Here is a 21,633-nt window from a genome sequence, read left to right on the forward strand (position 1 = left end):
AATTGAAATAATTGTCACAGTCTGTTGCAGATCAAGGAGCGGAAAATGAATTGTGATTGTGTGATAAGTGTCACATTCCAAATCGAATATTATAAAGGAATTTCAAACAAATCGATAGCGATCAGCTCAAGCTCAACAATCGTAGCCATTTCTGGAGACATTTCATACTGAACTCGAATGTACCAAGTTAAAACGGGGATTTCCTATAGTTATAGAAAACTGAAATCCAAGCTGTTGAGAAAGTTTTGAGAGTTCCTTTTCGAACAAGATCCAGAAATCGTACGTTTAACTTGTACAGATTTCACAAATACCTCCGAATCTGCCAGACGACACCATTTTCCTGAAAAAAAATCCCTCAAAAGTCCACATAAATATATGCAAACAAAGCAATTTCAAAATGGGTTGCAATTGTAAATTTTATATTGAAGCACTTGATGAACCGATCGGTGCATTGATGCACCGTGCAGCAAGATAACTGCACATTAATGTGGTGCACTCCTCCTCCTTCCTTTTTTTGGTGCCGGAAAAGAGTGACATATTGGTAAATGCGTTACAAGACGTGACTAATACAGACATTGACGCGCCAATTACTACGTCCCTAAGTCAACAGTGATGTGGTGTAACGGGTACGGAGTTTGATTTCTCGGTAATTGTCTTACAAACAGACCTACTCCCTATCCATCTGAATCATCCATTCTGCAGACAATTCAGGTAAACCAACCTATCACTCGGTGGAGTCTCTTCACCGCGGAAAGCAATCCTAGCACTTCTCAAACAATCTGTACAATCCGGTAATATCGGTCGTCCAGCGTTGAATAATCGTCGCTACTATCTGGAACGATTTTATGCGAACATTTATCTTATCAGCAAACTGACTAGCAGTGTGTGTGTGCGTACTTTGGGTGTATCGAGTATTTTTTTAGCGATGATAAGAAGTTGGGCGTAACGGAAACCTCACCGTCGATACGGGCGTTCAGTTTCAACGGATACCTTGCGGCGGTTTCGCGTGCTTTTCCGTGGTACGTCTTTGAACGAAGCGGGTGATGCGCTGGATGTAAGCACATCCGGAGCAGTGTCGTCCCCAGTGAAGTGTATTTAGTGTATAATCCGTTCGACAAGCGATCAACTGCCCACCTATTCAAGCCATGATTCAGGTGTGCAGCTTTACAGTATTACTGCTCTTGGCAGCCTTCGGTGACTTTGCCAGTGGGCAGCAGCCAGGTATGTAGGCCACAAGACGCGCGTTGGGCGCGTTGTGTCATGTGATTCACTAGTGAAGGTTATAGGCTATCCGCTGCAAACAGACAACACCCACTAATCCTGCTGGCGGGACCTTAGTTAGCTTAGTGATACTTGCCAGCCTAACTAAACCGTGTCATGTTCAGCGAAAGGTTATCACAGCAAGTACAAGTAACATGTGTCATTTGAAAAAAAAAAAAAACAATTACGGATTGGAATTAACTTTACGTAATACCTTAACATATTTCGCTCAGGGAAGAGAATCTAGCTGATAATAACATCTCAACCTTAACCACTTCAAACCCGCACGCTCTAGAGGCTCTATCCAGTCCAGTTCCTGCGAAGCTTATCAAAATGCTCACTTTTATACCTTTTTCGTCAAGCTGGTGCCTATCTTATATGGGTGCGTTTAAATGCCTCAATGATTTATTTTACACCTCTGAAGGTCGCAAAGACCGGCAACCATGTTGGGCAAAGATCTTCCCTCAGATGTTACGCGCCCCAGGGCGAGCTAACTCTTTATCCATTATCTTCCTATCTAGTGGAAACATTATTAGGCCGCAGTAATTTGACCGGATGAGCCAGAGAACGCTACACCCATGTTGGCAAATTCCGGTGGTACTAAAAATCACCATCTCTCGTGCGCGTTCGAAAGGAAGGGAGGCCTTGTTTTACAATCTAGATAAATCCCCCGCTTTATCGGTGTGTCGGAGATCTTACGTACATGAACAATTCCAGACGAATTAGAATGGTATGACTTGCTGCTACTGCAGCGCACGCTGAAAAGCTTATCGTCCGTAATACATCTACACCATGATTCATGGTTTTGGGGTGGAAACGTGATGTCATGGTTTTGGGATATGGCATGAAACATACTTCAAATTATGGATCTGAGCTTCTAAAGCTGGAATAGTTTAATTGATAGATAGGGCGATTAATGTTGCAACTTCCGGCCTTCGTACCTGATGCCGTTCTGGTATTGGCCAGTATAAGAATTATAAACATGGAATATTCTAGCTCGCCTTGCATGTAACAGCCAAAACAGCCGAAACGGTCCCATACAAACACCATTCACGGCGGGCGAGCGCTAGTCTCTTATCAAGCACACGGTGTCGATGATAACCTGAGCAAATATGCGCACTCTGTACGGGCGCGACACCAACATGACGATCAATATCGAACTTAAACTCAATCCCCGCACCATTATGGAGGGCTAAAAATAAAACAAAATTCCAAATAATACCAATCGATCGACGCACACAGTGCACGCTGGCTGCGGTGGAACGCTTCCTGAGGCGTGGAAATTATACAACTCAACTCTTGTTTTTTCTTCTGCCTGTACCCTCAAACCCATAGATAAGATACGAACCGATGGGTAAATGCTAACCAATTTTCACTTCGTTCTTTTGCGACAGAGCGCGTCTGTGCCATTGCACGCTACACCGCGGAATGTGAGCAGCTGCAGCGTGGTGCATCGGAGGTGGTATGCGTGCACGTACAGGACAGTGTCGAATGTGCCCAGCGCATTCGAAATGGTACCGCCGACTTTGGTGTGTTCAGCGCGGAAAGTGTGCTGCTTACGGCTAGCCTCGACTGGGAAGGACTCACCGTCATCAAGGAGCTGCGCAGCAGCGAGAGAACCCGTGAATCGGTCGACTTCCAGACGGCGGTCGTGGTGCGCAGCACCCACACGGGTGGACTCGATGGATTGCGCGGACTGCGCTACTGTCATCCGGGATTCCATTACAGCCGCACCCATCGCTGGACCGAGCGGGTGCTGAAGCACTTTGAGCGGCTCGTTGCACCGGTTAGGTGTGATGACTTCCGTACCGTTACCGAGGTCGAAACGTTCGCCGTGTCGAACTTCTTCCGTGCCGCTTGCCGTCCAGGTGTATGGTCGCAGATACCTAAGGAGGATTCAGAATTAAGTAATAATGCTGGCGGTAACAAACCGGTGCGCCAGAACTGATGCACTCATCGCTCGTTTTGTTTCCTATTTGCAGAAGAAAAATACTCGAATCTCTGCTCGCTCTGTCCGAATGCTAGCTCCTGCTCGTACGACGGCATCAACAACGGGCAACAGTCGGCGTTGCAATGTCTGGAACGGGATGGTGACGTGGTTTACGCATCCGTGCTAGAGATACAACGTTTCTTCGCCGACCGTAGCGCGATCGCGAACGATTTCTCCTATCTTTGCCAGGACGGCACACTGAAACCCGTCAATGGACCGGCCTGCACCTGGCTAGCCCAGCCCTGGCCAACCGTAATTGCGTCCGCAACGAAAGCAGTCCAAATTGCGGCCCGTTTAGACGTGTGGTTGCGCAACTCGCTCACCTCCAGTACCCCGTGGGAATCGGCCATTATCGATATTTTGACGCGACACAACGCAGACAAGATCGCTGCCGCTTCCTCGATTCAGTCGCCGAAAGATTACTTCTTTCCACACCGCCCATTACCGCTTGTGTCCGATATTTGCCAATCGACGGCGCGCTGGTGTACGACGTCTTTAGAGGAGCGGGACAAATGCGACGTACTGGCGAAGGCAGGCCTTACGGCCGGCGTGTATCCGCTGCTGCAGTGCAACAATCCTACCACGAACCGCATCAACTGTCTGCGGGAAATTTCGGCCGAGCGGGCCGACTTCGCCGGTATCGATTCCAACTACGGCTATCTGGCGCGCCAGTCCAATTTGGCAGCGGCACTGTACCAAGAGACAGAAAAGGAAAAATATTCCACCGTGATAGTGCTGGTGCACGAGGGCAAAGGCCACGATCGTTTCGAGAAGTTGCGCAACGCGAAAGCTTGCTTCCCGGAGTTTGGTGGAATTGGTAAGTCGTGGCAGGTTTGAGTGATCCGAATCTAATTCTAATGTAATTCTCTTTCCGTGTAGCTTCCATCGCGTTCGTGAATGTTGGCCGATCGCGTGGAATATTCGATCGTAACGAGTGCGACTACGGCCATCTAATGAGCGAGTTTTTCTCTGAGTCCTGTGCTCCAGGATCGCGTGATGACATGCACGATCCCACCGGGGAAAACGCCGAAAACCTGTGTGCTCTGTGTCGCTACGGTGATAAGCCCACACCACGCGAGCTGGCTGGTGATAATGACGAGTATGCGAACACGGATGCGCCGATAGAGGATGCCCCGGAGGAAGTGGCCGATGGAATAGATCCAGCCCTGCGCAACAGTGACAGTGTTAGTGTATCGGTCGATAGGAACTTACTGTGCGCTGCATCCGAATCGAACCGATACTACGGTACCCGCGGTGCGTTGCGCTGTTTGCAGGAGGCCGGAGAGGTGGCGATTATCGAAGCTCAAAATTTGGCCGAACACGCACAATTCCTCGGAATGAATGAGAGTGATTATCGCGTGCTGTGCCGGAACGGATCACTGGCCGCATACACGGGCTTCCACGTGGACGAGGAGTGCTACCTGACCACGATCGTGGACGGTGAGATCGTGGTGCGACGTCAGTGGGAACATTCGGACAATCTCGTGCACGTGCTGACCTCACTCGATGTGTACCTGCAGAATGATCCCGACTTCAGGATGTACAACATTTTCGCCGGACAGCGCAATCTTCTGTTTGAGGATTCCGCCCTGGGACTGGTGTCACCGCAACATACCGAGCTGGGCACGTCCGTGAAAAACTACATCCGTTTGTTCGAAAACATCGAGGACTGCCAGAATGCGGCACCGTCCACCACGATCGCGCCGGGCGGTTCCGGTGGCCGGGCAGCCATTATCACGGTCAATTTCTTGCTCACCCTCATTCTCGCCGGTATCATTGCCTGGAGACTGTAGTTACTACTTCTGTAGTTGTATTTAATACACTCGCCAAATTCCCGCCTTCAAACTTGCAGCCTTTTTTATCCAATAGTGTACTTAAAACATCCTCCACGTTCGTTTGGAAACACCATATGTCACTGCTTTCATTACGTCGATACACCGTACACAAACAAAAGTAATCTGTAACGCAAAGTTCATTAGTGTAATGGTCGAGCGAAATACTAATAAAGAGAAAAATAGATTCTAACATTGAAAGTCTTGATATGTTTGCAGGTTGCTGATGACGCCAAGCAAACCATATAACGACGAGGTGGGTTTAGTAGCGATGCCTGTGGCTGGGACCTAGGCAGGGTGGTACATGATTATGAGTCGATCTGCGCCAAACAGTTAAACGGCAAACGCTTGTACACTTGTTCAAATGTTGTGAGCCAAATATAAGTTCTGGTTCGTTTCTGTTTTATTTCATACACGAGTTTCATATAAACTCCCCTTGTAACATCCTGTTAAACATATTATCTTACTACTCAAATGAAACCTGCATTATAATGCACTTACATGAACGTCTCTTGTTCTCAAATTCCAGACTTCAGTTTCGATTGTACATCTTGTAAAAGAAGACACTTGTTTAGTTACCGCAGTCGCCTATTGTATTAAAGACATCGACTTCTAGCGGACTCCTACTACTACTGCTCACTCTTATGTGTTTTTGTATGTTTGTGCTATGGCTTCTCACTCTTATTCCATTCATCGCTAGGATGTACACCGTCATATCTGGCAGATAGGTGTACTCTTACGCTTTCAATATATGATACACAGTCATCAGTACATTCCATAGTTCGTTTTGATCGTTCCCTTCCGGTGTCATGGAGTAGTGTTTCACCTGACCCTCTATGAGCCGTACCAAAGGACTGCTTTTGATCGCTGCCTTGCCTCGTTGATTGTTGGCAATCATTTTCCACACCGTTACGGCAGCCATCAGCACTTCGCCCCGGCAAGATGTGCGTTGTAGTGCGTTCGCCAGAATAAACATGTAGTCCGACGAGGCTAACAACGCTGGCCTGTTTGCCAGCACGAATGTAAGATTACGAACGATGGCCATCGCAAGAAGCCGTATCTCTAGATCTGATTTGCGTGTCAATGCTCCCAGCACCGTCAAATGTCTGTGTTGGTAGAATAAAAATTGTAACATTTATAGCCTTGTGTATCGCGTTTGGTCTCGATCACTTCATACTTACCTTACTTCGCTGACATCTACATAGCGAGTGTATACCTCCCAAAACTCTAGCCATATATGCGTTACATCAATCCACGGTTTCTGCAGTTTTGTTACGCTCGGATGCAGCTTGCTAATGTTATCGAACACGTTCAGCTTGCCGATCATGCTTCGACCCTCATGGCAGCAGCAACAATTCTTCAGCACTCGCAACGATACCCGCAGCAATTGCAGATCATACTTAGGGCCCTTCACCTTTGCCGTCTCCGTTGTAGCAGTTACGATTAACAGCTTCATGATACTGTGCGGATAGCCCGGGAATGTCGATGCCAGCGCTTTGCAAACTATTATGTGACTTTCCGTGAGGAAGGCCAATACCTGTAGGAACTCCAGATGCAGCACAGCGTGATTGCTAAACCAGGGCCAATATTGCAGCACGGTTTGGCACAGTCGGTCGATCTGGTCCATGTGTAGCAGGAGTGGTTCACCCGGCACACTGAACCAAGTGCCCAATAAGCTGACCAGCTCCATCAGTTCTGTCATAATGGACAATTTCTTCACATCTCCATGCTTTCGTACAAATTCCGAGTACGACAACCGTCCGATTAGCCCTTCGTAGATGGCATCGAACCAATCGAGAATGATCGCCAGCAGATTGCGCTCCCGTGCAACTCGGCATGCTTGTTCGGAAAAGTGCAACATCGTTTGTATCGTTGAGAAAACGATTCGTTTGTAGTTCGTGCTTGTGATGCCTCCCGCTTCCAGTTGCTGTCGATTGCAGGTTGATTCAAAACGATGCAACAATGCCTTGAATATCAGTGCCGAACCACTGCGCATAGTGCTGTCGTTCTTTTCATCCGTCTTCAATCGCTTCTCCATATCTGCGGTTGATAACGGACGGTTAGGGTTGGTGTTTTCCGTGTCGTCTTCCACCTCGGAGTATTCTTCATCTAGGTGCATTTGCGTAGAAGATTTTGCTGTTTCGGGACCTTCCGCGAGCATATCCATCGTGTCGAATTGCATCAAGAAGGAAGGATATTCACCCGCGAGAGACGTAATCGGCTCCGATGTGTGAAACATCAGGCTTAGAAATTTTAAGCACATGATTTGAAACCCTGAAAAAAGCGAAATTATATCGTCAAAACACAGCAAAACATGGCAATAACCGCAATACTTACCTTTTGATTTCTGTAGAATTCCATTTTCTATCATTTTCGCAATGGGTTTAACGTCCTGATGATCAAACTCAAGATGGATCTGCTGTTTCCCCGTGGGCGTAGCTACCAGCACGCACAGCAGTCGCATAATACTGCACAACGTTTGCTCCATTACCGGGTGCGTTAGTTTTCCGTACAGCCACGGGTTTAGCATGTAGATGATGCTTTCGAAGAAATTCTGATGGCTGGCCAAAAGCAAACAAAGCGGATCACGGGTCGGTTCGTCCATGCAGCGCAGCAATAGCAGACATACGTCCGCCACCATCAGACACACGGCCCGATTCGGTAGCATTGCCTGCTGTTCGACGCATTCCAGCAGCCACTGGATGCAACCCTTTTCACAGATCAGCTGCCCAAATTCTAACGGGTCCAGCTCGAGCAGACACCGATACAGTACCGCAAATGCTCTCACCATGTCGGCAGAAATAATTGGGTCCTGTTGTTTCTTGTCATCGTCCAGCAAAAACTCTATGCACGAATAGGTTTCCATCGAACGGACGGATTCTTCGAAAAAATGCTGCTTGGACAATAGTTCCAATATCACATTTACCGAGCCGTTTGTAGAGGCATTATTGCCAGTGGCAGCCGCACGTCGAGCGCTTGCTGCTCCATCCAGCGGCAGGACGGACGAATGCAACGATGCATCTTTGTCCGCATTATGAGACAGCAAGTTTACCAACAGTCCAACAGCAGATTCCTTTACCAAACACGCCTCCTTTCTATCCAACATCGTACTGATGCAGCTCGCGTGTATACCACCCGGAAGATAGGCACACTCCTTCACAATTGCCGCTGCCCCAGGCAAGGAGCGAGCAATCTTCGCCAGAATATTCCACGCGAATGAACGCACGAGCGTACAACTGTTGCCACACTGGGTCGAAATGATTTTCAAAAGTTTGGATTTCCACTCAAAACTAGCCCCCTCTTCCGAAGAGCGTTCCAGCAGATGCGCGATCGCTATAAAGCACGATCGTACGATCGCGGACCCAGTATAGTCCGTTGATCCAACGGACCGAATGCAAAGCAACAACTTTAGGATAACTTTCGTAATATCGATCTGCCGCACGTCATCTAGGAAAGCCGACATGGTTTCGAGAACTTCCAGAAGCGATACAATACGCGAAACGTCACATTTCTTCAGCATTACATCTAACTGCTCCATGGCCGTATTGAACAAACGCGCATCCCACGAGTTTTCGAAAATTGTTATACGCTCTGCAGGTTTAGATATACGTTCGGTAAGATCCCGCTTTCCATCCTTCCGTTGCTGCTCGGCACCAGAGACTGTTGAGCTCATCGTACCGTCACGCATCAACCGCAACAATTCCCACAGAAGGTATACATTCTTGCGGTACAGTGATTCAATGCAATCATCCGATCGAAGCAAACGGAGGAAGAAATTGTCCTCGGACGCCAGCACGGTATACAGCCAGTCGCGTATCGTGTAGAACCCAAGATGCAGCATTATACCGATTATGTTGAACACCTCTATCAGCAACTCCTGGTCGGCCACCGTTATCGGCGGTGTGTGAATGTAGCGTTTCAGCGTGCTGATAATTACATCGTGCTGATAGACGGTGTTTTTCAGCGGAAACAACAAATTCGTCTCAAGCGTAGCCAGCCCGACGTAGACGTCCGCATGCGCTTTTGCGGAACCAAGTCGGCGCAAGCTTTTCCGAAAGATGGACAGGAAATCCACCATCTTCAGCCAACGAATGTCTCGCTTGGTAAGCCGCATATTCGCACTGAACACCAATGCAGTCCTGTTGCCTTTGTACTCGAGCGGACTTTCATGATCGTCCATCGACGACGGATTGCCGACCTGTTTGGAATTGTTTACTTTCAGTATCTTTTCCACCCCCTCAAACCACACTTCGGCAAACGTAAAACGAATGTATCGTTTAACGTACTCCTGGACAGCAAATCCTTTGGGCAAATTCTCACCATTTGCGGGGAGTTCTATACTGGAGTCAGGCAACGTACTACTACGTTCATCGCTGTTGTCATCCGGTGAATATGTGTCCGTTATAATGCTCTTAAACAGTTTGTTTGCTCCAAAGCCTTCACGGAATGGACTGATGCTCCAATGGAAATGGCATATGAACGGAATGGAAAACGCGGAAGTTGCGCATACATAAGGCAGTGAGACCAATGGTACCGTTCCGGTAGAGCAGTCGGCAAACAGCAGCAGACACAGTAGGGCGCAACATTCCATCTGAAATACCGGAATATGATGATGAGCAAGCAGAGCCCGCACAATCAGTTGACACGCGGTCGTATTCGTTCCGAGATAACGGCGGAAGGTTTTGATGGCGAAGCATAGTTTAGTCAGTATGCCCACTGCTGGAATGGCCGCATCCGGATAATCGTGCTGGGGCTCCACTAGCAACGATCTGCTCAGCGCCTGCATTACCAACACCCAGCCCGAAGTATTATGTATTTGCTCACACAGCACCGGATCGTCCGCCATCACGTTTAGCTGTGTCAGAGCGCTGCGGCGCAATGCGGGATCACCGTTTTCCTGCTCCAGCGCATCAAGCAGCGGTTTCACTGCACTAACATCGTACACGTTAGTTATCTGCTGACGACCAACACCGTACGGTACCGGCAACATACAGATGGTGTTCGGAATGGTATCACTGATGTGTTCGATTCGTGGCGCAAACTCTTCGCTCCGCTCGACAGAGCTTATCAGAAAGAGTACCCGTGTAAGAGCTTCCTCACGGATGAAATTATGCACGTGGAACAGTAATCGAAGATTTCCCTGCAATATGTCGAGCCACGGTAAACCAAAGTCGGGGTGAAACATACCGATAACGGCTCTGCCCAGTTTCGTTTCTTCCAGTCCGACCGCTGCTGCCTGCAGAAGTGGTGCTATTGGAAGGAGCAGCTCCTGCACGTCCGCCCATCTTTCCTGCAGGTATGCTTTCGAGTTGCACACAAACAGTAACATGGTTTCGGCGCATTGACGAATCTGTAGAAAAAGCATGTGCATTTAGATCGAAATGTTGACATTTTAAATACGAGGCGATGAACCTTACCTTGCTGTTTCGGTCTTTATATCCAAAGCATGTAATTTCGGTAAGAATTTGGAGCGATAGTGGAATACCCATTGCACGCAGCTTCGGAGCCGTGTTGGAAAGCAGACTGCGGCGTGTGAGAGTGGCGCTGTCATCAAACTGTCCAATGAAATCTTTCATCATTTTCGTGCATATTTCGTAAACCTCGCTGTATAGTAATAAATTAATACAATATTGAGAGCGTGAGATATTTAGTTTAGCTTCTTTTTGAACACCTAAGCGACATACCTCCTTATAGCTTCATCCTCGTTTGCCAACAAACGCACCGTAATCGATTCAATAACGTCCCACGAAGGCTCATCTTCTGTTAAGGAACTGGAACAACTAGAAACCGGAGAAAGAAAACCATCATACAGTTTGACGAATTTTGCAGAGTACACTTTTGTACGCTTCTAGCCTTACTTTCCAATCGTTTTCAAAAGAATTCGCACCAATTCCATCGATCGATGCAGAGAGAGAGTTTTTATCGCTTCCGAACCTATTATAAGCAATTGTTGATCGGAGAGCCTCGCGTTGAAATAAGTGTCCCGTAGCATCTGTACCGCTGGGGTCAAAGTGTCCGACAAGTTCAGCAGTATGTCCAGCAACGGTGCTTTCTGTTTATCGACCAGTGCACATAGATATTCGTACATTTCCGGACAGGAGTACTTCAGCGGATAGTCATACAGCGCAATCAGGCATTCGTCACGCCAAATCCGATCCGATTGCTCCAGCGCTTTACGGTGAGCGGAAGAGCTTAGCTTGATCTCGACAAACTGATAGTGCAACGTACCGGACCTTCCGCCGGCACCAGCTTCGTCCGCTTCGTCATCTACCTCCGGTTCCTTCTGCCACAATCGCACGAAGTCGAGCAATATTTGCATCGTAATGCGGTAGCGCGTGCGTGTGAACAATTTCTTCGTGTCCAGTTCCCACTCCTGCCGATAGTGCTTCGCCAGATAGCCGAACGAACCGCACAGCTCTCCAAAACGATGCGCAGGAATTTTTTGCTGATCGGAAAAATGTTCCGTCATAAGGAATGTGGTGGTTTGACTAAGCACTATCAGTATCATGTTGGACGCTAGTTTGTCCACATCGCTCGAAAGTTCCTTTAACTGGTCGATGCCCTGTCGAAACATTTCGTACGCGAACGCACCGAGCGAAATTTGTGTCCTGTCGCGTTTCTCGTTCACCGGAATGTATGTCACGGAGAGCATCCGCTGCCGAATGCGTTTTCGGAACGATTCCACGAAACGCAGCAACATTCCGTACCCTTTCCGTATGCTCACGCGACCGGTCTGAATCAACTGCAACAGTGATAGGCCAATGTACGGAGGTTGCAGAAAGAACTCCGGAGGATAATTTTTGGTGTACAAAACGATGTAGTTTAAAGCGCGCTGAAAGTTTTCATCATTTTCCTCATCGAACAGTGAATCGTTCAAGCGCTCCAGCACTCCTACCGCGCTCGAGTCCTGCACCTCCCAGCAATCAGTGAAGAACGTGTCGTCACCTTTCCATCGCTCTGCAAACGAGTGAAGAACTGTTCTTTGTCTATTTTCGCTCTCCGATGTTTCGCCAGCGAGCTCGTTTGAATCCAACCTCAGACTGCTGATACTGTTCGCTACACTGTCCAGATCGATCGAGCTGGTCATGCTGGACGTGGTAGTGGAACCTGTTTTCATACGCTCCACCTGCTTAATGATGCTCTCCACCAGCTCGTTGCATTTTGCGTTCGTCCCGGTCAGGTAACGAATTTTCATCAACTCCTTTATAATTCGCGTTGGCGTGAAGAATGTTACTATTTCCTGTCCGTATTTGCTCTATTTGAGATGGTAAGATAAGAAAGAATGGAAAGTAAAGGACGTATTCGTGTAAAGATCCATCTATTCTCACGCGATATCACGTACCTCGAGCAAGAGTGACATCATCTCCAGTACGGTCAGCTCCATCAGTAACGGAACATGCCCGAACCAACGTATTAAATTCTTAAATAGAACGGATGCATTCACGCCTATGTCCACATTCTCCCATAACGCTCGCCTTAGCGTGGCTTCGACGTCGTGCAGAGAACGGACGCGTATTTCCTGTATCGGATGCACTGAAACGAAATAGTGCATCAAAACACATATACACATACAGTCGAGCGCGTTCTTCCGCACACTTCCGGGAACGGGGGCGACAAAGCGTCTCCTGTTCTCCTTTGTCTACAGTCTATACTTACGCAGCTTTTCCAGCGTGGCAGGATTAAGTGTGCTTGCCATCGTGCTGTGCACTGCACGTGGCCTGGTTTCGGTTAGCGGGAAGCGTATAATGAGTAAATCAAGGACGTCCAATTGTGCAGCTTCTATTCTACCAAACAATACGACTCTAGCTGAAATAAAACTGGCGGTTATTCTGACCCGGCACAACTCTTATTTTGACGCTGTCATCAACAACGCTTGTAGTGCGGTGACGTTTCGGCATTCCCCTTCGGGAACGGTAACAGGAATGTTCGCGCCCTACCCAATGAGCAAAATAACAAATTCCTTTTAGACAGAGTTACTGATAATGCAAAATAATAGACAACTTTGATAACTTTGATCTTTGATAGAATGTTTCGCGAGCTGCCTCATTTCGATACGATTCTTTCGCAAACTCTTTAGTCTCTGTTGGCTGGAGCGTAGATACCCGTTTTTGATGAGACTCTGTCGTGGGAGGTCTCTTTTTAAACGGGATATTTATAGTGAGAGCAACTGTGACCCCCACATAGTGAATAATACTCTAGACATCATGGAAAATTTGTTCGTTCGTTTACACGGTCACACCGGTTGATTACCATCACCTACTGCGATGACAGGCAATTATTTACTCGTTCTTTGATTTGTTTTCACTAGAATTTATGTTGCGATGATCTATTTTCACTTTATATAGCAGAAAGTGAAATACTCGCTCACTCACATTGATGAACAGCTTGAATGATTGAGAGATTCTCAGCCGTTCGTTGTCCAACACTACTCAAAATTGTTTGAGCTATTGTAATTGATACAACCAATGAATTAATATAACTTCAAAGACACAGACAAAAGGATACGTGCAGAAAATGGATGCAACAGTTGCGATGGATTTCACCTATTTGCCTTTGGCTTTCAGAACTTGAGTCATTCAGAGACTGCAGTTAGACGTCGGCTGACCATGAAACTGAAAAGTCCTCTTTTGCTTACTGGGTAATCACACGTATTGTTTTGAATAGTGTTTAACCCACTGCCGGTACAATTACTCTCCTTTGTTTTGTACTAATTATTCGATTGGAAGCGACAAGTGATCATGTTGCTAAGGCGATTGATATCGACTTCGATTCAAAATTTTCGCCATGTATCGTATGTACAGGGCCAATCGCCAGCACCAAAAATACGTGAATACTTCTACTACATTGATCACGAAGGAATGGTAAGGATTGTTGTAAATATAGCGCGGTTCCCAACCGTATCACTCTACATTAACCTTACGATCAGCTGTTTTTAGATGATGCAAGGATAAAAAATTTCACTTCCTGCTTCAAAGAAAAACAATTTTTGGAGTTCTTTTTCAAACGATTGAAGCTCAATGATACGGATCGGTATCAGGACGAGTTTCCGTTTCTGTCCATTTGTGGCCGGGAAAGGAACTTTATTCGTTGCGATGATCTGCCGATTGTTTTTACTCATATCATTCAAGCGGGTGGTTCGTATGATGTTGAATATATAAGCAATTTAAAATAGCATTCTATAGTATCCTATTTCTTGCAGATACCGATGATAGGATAGCTTATGCTCATGCCAGTGATAAAATGAGTGTTCCGTGGCAGCCTGGTCGTATCTGCATGTTTCCGGACACTGGAAGAGTGTACCATCCGGCACCGGAGCGGTACGGTTCCATTGGATTAATCCGCTCAAAGCTGGCCATTGAGTTGAGTTCTTCATTTACATTTCAAAATGGTGAAGATCGGCCACCGACACACTTTCGGTGGAAGTCGAAACATTACGAGCTAGATCAACATTGGTGGAGGGATACGTACATAGGAAATAGATCTCCGCCACAACAAGATCGCTAGTAAACTTTTGCATTGAAAATGAATGTTATACTAGATTGTGATATACTATGTTCACAACTGTTTTTTTTTTTTTTATAAATTAATAGCCTATCAATTGTTGTAGCTAAACTACAATGTAGAGACAATTTAACTATTAAAATTTTCTGCAGACAAAACTCTCCGTGATAATCTCATTCAATTAATGTACACACACATTCCTCGAGATGTTTACTTAGCTTTTTCTTCCGAGTTTATTGCGGCTTGTTCCACGTACGAATTGTAATCAACCATCGATACAGTTTGTTCTATTGGTAGCTCCTTCCCGTTGGTGCTCCTTCCAGCTGCTGCAGCATCCTTAAATTCTACAGTATTTATTGCCGTTTTTGAATTCATTGACCCGGCATAAGGAGCAAACTGATTTAGCGATTGCTGTATCTGCTGTGCTTTTAATTTTTGCTGACGAGCATGCTGCTTTCGTAGTTTCACCTTCTCTTTGCGCAGCAGCTGTCCAGGTGTCAAGACTTTGTCGACTTGCTTGGGCTTCTGTGTAGCTGCTTTCTTGTTATTGACCGGTTTCGTTTGCACTGCTTTCGCCTTTACTTGATTTGCCCGCGAATCCAACCACCGGACGGACGTCCAGTGTGGAAAGCTGCACGGAAAAAGAGTATTTGTCCTATGTAGTTTCGTTATTACGAACTTATCGATCGGGATCCAGTCATACTGCTCCAACGGTGAACAATCGTACTGAACGTGACTTAATAGATCGGCCCAGTTTAAACTGACACCTGTGGGACTACTCGTTTGGCCCAGTTTTTCCACCGTTTTTCCATACACCGATGGCCCCTGGGTACTTTTGCCATCGCGATACAGCAGATACGTTCCGGTAGGGAAATGTACCATCAGTTTTAGCATTTTCCAAACATTCGTGATCAGATTACATGGCTCTACGCCGTAAAGTCGGTTAAGTTCTTCCTCAATATCGCGTAACTCGAGGAAACGATGGGAGATGATCGTTGACGTTGTGCTGTTAATACGTAATCGCATCGTTTTAGAGTTGGGCCGCACCAGCTGACGGCACCATTCCTGCAACAGTTCCGCTAGCATCATCTGTTCCGCACCGAACTCTGGTTGATACTCGATCTTTATGGAGATGTTCATGAAGACACGCATTTTGCGAAACGATTCGTAGCAATCCTGCCGATAGTACAGCAGCAAGTGGTGTTCTTCATCGAGATCCTTCAATTTCCACGGCTGGTAAAACCTATTCTCTCGAACCTTCTCCTGCACCACGTAAGGTTTTTTATGTGCCATTGTTTTCATATATTCATCAAACAGCACCGGGTTGAATGGTTCCTTCATCTGTTCTTTATCTTTGTCGGGACATCTAGACGACTCTGGCTCATGTTTAGTGGCTAGGAAATTCATATAACTTTTAACTAACAGTTTGTACGCTTTCATCTTCCTAGCGTGGGTGGACAGCTTATTCGGTGGATGTTTACTGTCCATTATCAAAACCTTTCGGCCGTCTAGCATTTTAATTTCGAACGGTATCGCCCACTGTTCGTGTATGTTTTGGGCATAGTTCAACAAGAGTGTAAATGCACCAGCAGGCAGAACAAACGAAACGGCCGGTAGCTGCTGCAAAATCGTGTGTATATTAACCAATTGTTCATCCCGTTTACATCGTACCGCACACCATTCCGCTACGAAATCATCCAGAACTCGGTCATTTCGTTTGAGCGTTAGGCATCGTAGAACGTTCTCGGTGAAAAGATTCCGTACAGTTCCCGTTTCGTGAACCTCTTGCGGGTCGGGTTTAAACACCACGTTAGTTTCGTTTTTTACGCTACCAACAAAGGGAACAACGGTCATCAGAAGATACTTGCCACCCAGGTCGCGCTCGAGTGCCAAGCGTTCCTGCACCTTTTCCTGCCAAATTTTAACAACCAATGCGTTCAGCTCGGGTTCTATCGTTTGCACCCGACGCAGCAGGTTTGTGCTAAAGTAATTCTTCACAAAGCTGTCAAACATTTCCTTTTCCGGGGCAAGCTTTTCCATCAGCTTCTGGTATCGCTCGTAGTTTTTCTTCTCGTTAGGGCGGGTAAAGGGTAAGCGCATGTTTATCCGATTCTGTACCGTGAGACAATGTTGATGCTCGTCACGCGTTAGCACAGAACCGGATGGGAACTTATTGAACAGATGCAACGGTTTCATACATTTCACTTCCAACTGTTGAACTTTCTGCCCTGTGCGAGGATCGACTGGTATTTCAGCCGGCAGAAAAAGAGCCGACTCGTCCAGAAATGTGCGAATGTCCTCGATCTGATGGACTGGGTCGATTTCGTTAATATGAAGATTGAAGATGTCATTGTGGTAGTCTGCGAAATCGATCGACGCTTGTTCCAGCAACTTCCCTTCCGATCGTGGATTATGTCTGGACCTACGGTGAACGAAATGCAACTAGGTAGTAAAATATCACGCTTATAATCGAATAATCTGCCCCATACTAACCATATCAAGTTCTTGTACTCTTCCATAGCAGCCGGTTGCTGTTCGACGTTTGTTTTGACTAACCAACTGTCATGGTAAACTGTTTTGATGGCATTTTACTGACAGTATGAACGTGTGCGATTGTGTGTTGTTGTTTACTCCACCGAAAGGCAGAAGAGATCCTAATTTCATTACGCATCACATAGCCATATAATAGCGCGATTGAAAAGAACGAAATGCTGACGTGAAAGTGATACACCAGCGCTCTTAACACCTGTACCGTCCCGCTTTTTGGGTGCTCTGTTCCCGAAATCGTGCATCACAATCAATCCACAACCATGTCCTTCCTTGGGCTTTTGAGCTACGTTTCACTGCTGGTGCAGATTTGCTTCGCTACCGTCTCGATAGGTACGTAAATAGCGTCAAGGCAATCGAGCATTTTCTTGGAACGTGGCCATCTAACGCACCTGTTTTTCTCACAACTGTTCCATTGCAACAGCCGCCGGGCTGTACTATCTAGCTGAGCTGGTGGAAGAATACACGGTCATGGCAAAGAAAGTCATCAGCTGGATGGTAGGAGTAACTGCCGCATTGTATGTGATATTTATCTTTACCGAAAATTTCTCCTGGACCATGTTGCTCTGTGGACTCGGAGCACAAATACTGCACGAGCTCATCCTAACCGACTTTCCTTACGTGCGGTTTCTTTCACCGGCTTTTATCAGCGCAGTACTGTTGTTGGTAGCGAACCATTATCTCGCTTTCGTGTACTTTCAGCTACAGTATCATAGCTTTACGGAAGTTCTCGCATACTTTACGCTTTGCCTGTGGCTCGTTCCATTCGCATTGTTTGTGTCACTTTCTGCAAACGATAATGTGCTGCCGACGAGTAACGAGCGAACGCATCTGCTAGGTAGGAGGAACCGTTGTTTGGTTTGTGCAAAAATGATAGGAAATAATGTATTATTTTTACTCCTCAGGTGGTAATGACGATGTAGTAACGAATTATTTCTCCAGCCGGAAGAAGATGGGTCTTCTTTCGTTGTTCAGCTACGCAAAAGAAAGCTTGCTACCCGAGCGCAACAAGAAAGCGTTTTAATCTGTGTGGTTTATTTCTCATGATTATGGACACTTATCCCTTGCGGTAAACATGCATTCGACTTGTATATTATTTCTATTTATTACGATACAAAAAACCCCAACATAGGAATAATAAAAAAACAAATACCAGTCAATTAGCCGCTTCGTTCCGTCACTGTTCCGTCCTTCTGCCCAAAGTAGGCCTTCGTTGCCATGTCAACAAACAACCCTGTATCTACAACACCTGGAATCATCATGATCTCCCGATTAACAGCATTCCAATCATACTCCTTATCGTCGGGGAAGCTCCAATCCAAAATGAAATTCCCGTTGTCAGTGACAACGGGGCCTGCCTTTGCTACCGCCATTCGTAGCTTCAAACTGCCACCAAAGCGCAACTCCACTCTGTTCTTAATCGGCACATAAGCCATCGGAGCTACTTCTAATGGGATGCCTTTACGATACTGCTGGCCAAGCTTCGCGGAGTCCTTTGTGTAATCCGCAATGATTACTAGCCGCTCGGCACAGGATGCTACGATTTTTTCCTGCAGAAAATACTTCCACATTACCCAACGAATCGGAGCTAGCATGCAGAACAACATACCTGTAGCAAACATCCGCCCCCACCCTTGATAAGAACCATGTTGGCGTCAACTTCGTCCGCCCCATCGATAGCACAGTCCAGCCGAGGATTGCACTCCAAATCACCCAAAATCAAGCCATGCTCGATGATAAGCTGCCGGGCTTGGAAGCTCGTCGGAATACAAATCAGCTTCAGGCCTTCTGCCTTCACACGCTCCGCTATACGATGCACCGCATAAACCACGGTGGAGCCCGATCCGACTCCCACGACGGTGTTGTCCTTCACGTACTCATCGACCGCCTTGTACGCGGCACATCTCTTTGCCTCCTCCAAGGACATTGTAACGCGAGAAGTAAAGAACACACCTTTGGACAAGTAATTGTTCGTACTACACCGTGGTGCTATCAGTGAGCTGGGTGAAAGTGAACGTACAAGCTGCCCCCACATGTGCCACAGGACTAGATTTTGTTATCGATCAAACGCGATCGTACCGGTTTTGACAAACTCTTCCTACCGAGGGAGCAGGGTTGCCAAACGAATACCTATTTATTCCCGTTGTGTGGTGTTAGCTATCACTTTATAATAATAGCCATCGACGTTGTTCAATATTTCCTCTTCATGCATCACACTATTTTGCTCATTTGAATAAAGAGCCGCAATTTTAATCCTGTTTCCCTTTCCGAAGGAGTTCGCCAGTCCTGCCATGCTGACAGTACAACAAAAGCGAAACAAAACGGCGGCATATTTTGACAGTTCCATTAATTGTTTACCTCAGCGCATTTCCATTCATCTCCAGCCAGAGAAACCATTTCTTCGAAAGCACGTTGCAAATCACAGTCCGCAAATCGAAACACCATGGATGCTGGAAATGTTTTGAAGGCCCCGATCAACATAAAGTAAGTGTGAAGATAGGACTGACGTCACAGTACTCATCATTTGCTTTTTATTTCAGCGATTTGCTAAACGGTGGAGCCGAATTCCAAATCGATACCGATTTCAATGACCATGAGGGCGACGACTACTTCATAGAAGACGATTATGGCAGTGCGGACGAGGATGAGGACAAATACAAACAGTTCCTAACTCCCTGGGACCGTACCTTCGAGGAGTTGCGCCAGGAGATGGAATTAGTTAGCGAACACATCTATAAACGCATTACGAAGGCGGGGGTCGGCGAGGAACTGCCGGACAATACACAGGTGACAGTTGACTACAATGCGTTCTTCGAGAAGGAGATGAAGCCCTTCGATTCCTCGACATTGCGTGACAAACCGTTGCGGTTGGTGCTTGGATCGCACAGTGTGCTGCCCGGTTTTGAGGAAGCTATAAGGACGATGCGTGTTAGCGAGGAAGCACAGTTTCTGATCTCGTACCAGCTGCTGTACGGTGAGGTCGGATGTCCACCGCGCATTAAACCGAAGGCGGATGCGTTGTTTGTTATCAGAATAACTAGCGCCAGTCCTGTCGTCGATGGCGATGCTTTATCGAAGCTGAACGAAACCGAACGTCGATCGTACCAAATGGTAAAGGACAGGGTGATACAAATCCGACAATACGCCAAGGACTGTTTTAAGCGCAATTTGATACCCAAAGCGATCGCGAAATATCTGGAAGCGGTCAATACGCTGCAGTTGTGCCACTTGAAGGACGAAACTGAACAGGAAGAGCAACAAAAAACGCTAATCGCACTCTACACAAGCCTGGCTGTGTGCTACAATCGCCGCGACCAGCCCAAAGATGCCTGCCGCATGGTGAACGCAATGCGTAATCTGTGTGACGTTAACAAAAACGCGAAAATCCTATATCAAGAGGGAAAAGCGTTGATGAAAATCGGAGAATATGACCGTTCGCGCAAATGTCTGTTGGGAGCACAGAAACTGGAACCGCAGGATGAAAACATTCAGCGAACTTTGAAGGAGCTGAACGAATGTTCGTCAAAGCATCAGATCGAGGAGAAAAAAATCTGGACGCGTGCTTTCGGATTGGTAAATTCCAAGGGGGAAAACGACACTGCGGAGGAGACCACGCTGCTAGAGGATATAAGGAAGTCGATGCAAGTGTTTCTGGAGGATGAAAAGTGTAACACACTGTCTCTACCTGACCATTTCTCTGAGAAGGAGGTGCTGATTTTGGAGCGATTGGCCGACGAATTCAATCTGAAACTTAATATTCAGATGAATAACAACAAAAAACATTATAAATTCCAAAAGTAACTCGCGGTTCGTCGGATTGCTTGAAGGAGGTGCACCATTGCCAATATGATGTTTATTTTCTTCTTTCCACATTCGATGTTAGGAATTACATTCTTAAGTTTCATGTACAATAACTTCGCAGGAATATCTACAGCAAAAATATGTATGACGAAGTTTTGGTAGCAACAAAACGCTACAACTGTAAATGCAATTAAACTAAAATGAACTATGATAAACTATGTTGGGATCTTGATGGGAACGACGAAAGATTTTTTTTTTGTGAATTATTATCCAATAATATTAAGAATTAGTACTGTCATAAGCCTCTGGACTAGCTTAATTATTAAACTTAAACTGTTAAAATACGACATTCCACGCACTAGAAAATGTTACCTCAGTATCAAACTTCCTGATAAACGTTCAAAAATCAAACTCATTTCTTCCGTCCCATTGTAAGTGCATTGGTAAACAAACCAATGACCACGTGCCGCTTCTGCACCGCGTCCCCAAGTGGTTGTACTGTTTCCATTTCAAAACACGACGTATTAACCGATCATGCGCAAAATGCGCTTCGCATGTTTTGCGTAAAAAACTGTATCCTTTCTCTGTGTGATTTCCTACAGTCGGACAGGACACTGTGAGTAGGCTAAACACGTCTGTTTGATATAAATAGAGAAATCCACAACACATTCCGATATCGATTTTCCATTCGCGTTAAATGTT

General features: G+C 46.4%; 7 protein-coding genes across 7 annotated transcripts; 4 read left to right on the top strand and 3 right to left on the bottom strand.

The window, feature by feature from the left end:
- Positions 1-1,145: 1,145 nt before the first annotated feature.
- LOC128719133 (transferrin-like) lies at positions 1,146-5,043 on the top strand. The gene is made up of 4 exons (XM_053812755.1): positions 1,146-1,221; positions 2,655-3,167; positions 3,243-4,067; positions 4,130-5,043. The coding sequence occupies exons 1-4, from the start codon at positions 1,146-1,148 to the stop codon at positions 5,041-5,043; spliced, it is 2,328 nt and encodes a 775-aa protein (XP_053668730.1).
- Positions 5,044-5,818: 775 nt separating this feature from the next.
- Positions 5,819-12,778, bottom strand: LOC128707924 (uncharacterized). Its single transcript, XM_053802882.1, has 8 exons — positions 12,739-12,778; positions 12,425-12,615; positions 10,941-12,337; positions 10,767-10,862; positions 10,500-10,686; positions 7,420-10,432; positions 6,264-7,356; positions 5,819-6,188 (listed from the first exon to the last, which is right to left on the bottom strand). Exons 1-8 carry the CDS (start codon positions 12,776-12,778, stop codon positions 5,819-5,821), a joined length of 6,387 nt encoding a protein of 2,128 aa, XP_053658857.1.
- A 1,042-nt stretch (positions 12,779-13,820) lies between these two features.
- LOC128718823 (UPF0598 protein CG30010) lies at positions 13,821-14,586 on the top strand. The gene is made up of 3 exons (XM_053812438.1): positions 13,821-13,943; positions 14,009-14,216; positions 14,282-14,586. The coding sequence occupies exons 1-3, from the start codon at positions 13,821-13,823 to the stop codon at positions 14,584-14,586; spliced, it is 636 nt and encodes a 211-aa protein (XP_053668413.1).
- Positions 14,587-14,793: 207 nt separating this feature from the next.
- LOC128718824 (uncharacterized) lies at positions 14,794-17,102 on the bottom strand. Its single transcript, XM_053812439.1, has 2 exons — positions 17,077-17,102; positions 14,794-17,005 (listed from the first exon to the last, which is right to left on the bottom strand). The coding sequence occupies exons 1-2, from the start codon at positions 17,100-17,102 to the stop codon at positions 14,794-14,796; spliced, it is 2,238 nt and encodes a 745-aa protein (XP_053668414.1).
- A 291-nt stretch (positions 17,103-17,393) lies between these two features.
- LOC128707583 (protein TEX261) lies at positions 17,394-18,154 on the top strand. The gene is made up of 3 exons (XM_053802541.1): positions 17,394-17,463; positions 17,555-17,980; positions 18,036-18,154. Exons 1-3 carry the CDS (start codon positions 17,394-17,396, stop codon positions 18,152-18,154), a joined length of 615 nt encoding a protein of 204 aa, XP_053658516.1.
- Positions 18,155-18,290: 136 nt separating this feature from the next.
- Positions 18,291-19,165, bottom strand: LOC128710041 (ribose-5-phosphate isomerase). Its single transcript, XM_053805080.1, has 2 exons — positions 18,740-19,165; positions 18,291-18,680 (listed from the first exon to the last, which is right to left on the bottom strand). The coding sequence occupies exons 1-2, from the start codon at positions 19,163-19,165 to the stop codon at positions 18,291-18,293; spliced, it is 816 nt and encodes a 271-aa protein (XP_053661055.1).
- Positions 19,166-19,573: 408 nt separating this feature from the next.
- LOC128710039 (inactive peptidyl-prolyl cis-trans isomerase shutdown) lies at positions 19,574-20,931 on the top strand. The gene is made up of 2 exons (XM_053805079.1): positions 19,574-19,614; positions 19,671-20,931. Exons 1-2 carry the CDS (start codon positions 19,574-19,576, stop codon positions 20,929-20,931), a joined length of 1,302 nt encoding a protein of 433 aa, XP_053661054.1.
- The last annotated feature ends 702 nt before the right edge of the window (positions 20,932-21,633 follow it).

Source organism: Anopheles marshallii, chromosome 2 (assembly GCF_943734725.1).
Source record: "Anopheles marshallii chromosome 2, idAnoMarsDA_429_01, whole genome shotgun sequence".
Lineage (NCBI taxonomy): Eukaryota > Metazoa > Arthropoda > Insecta > Diptera > Culicidae > Anopheles > Anopheles marshallii.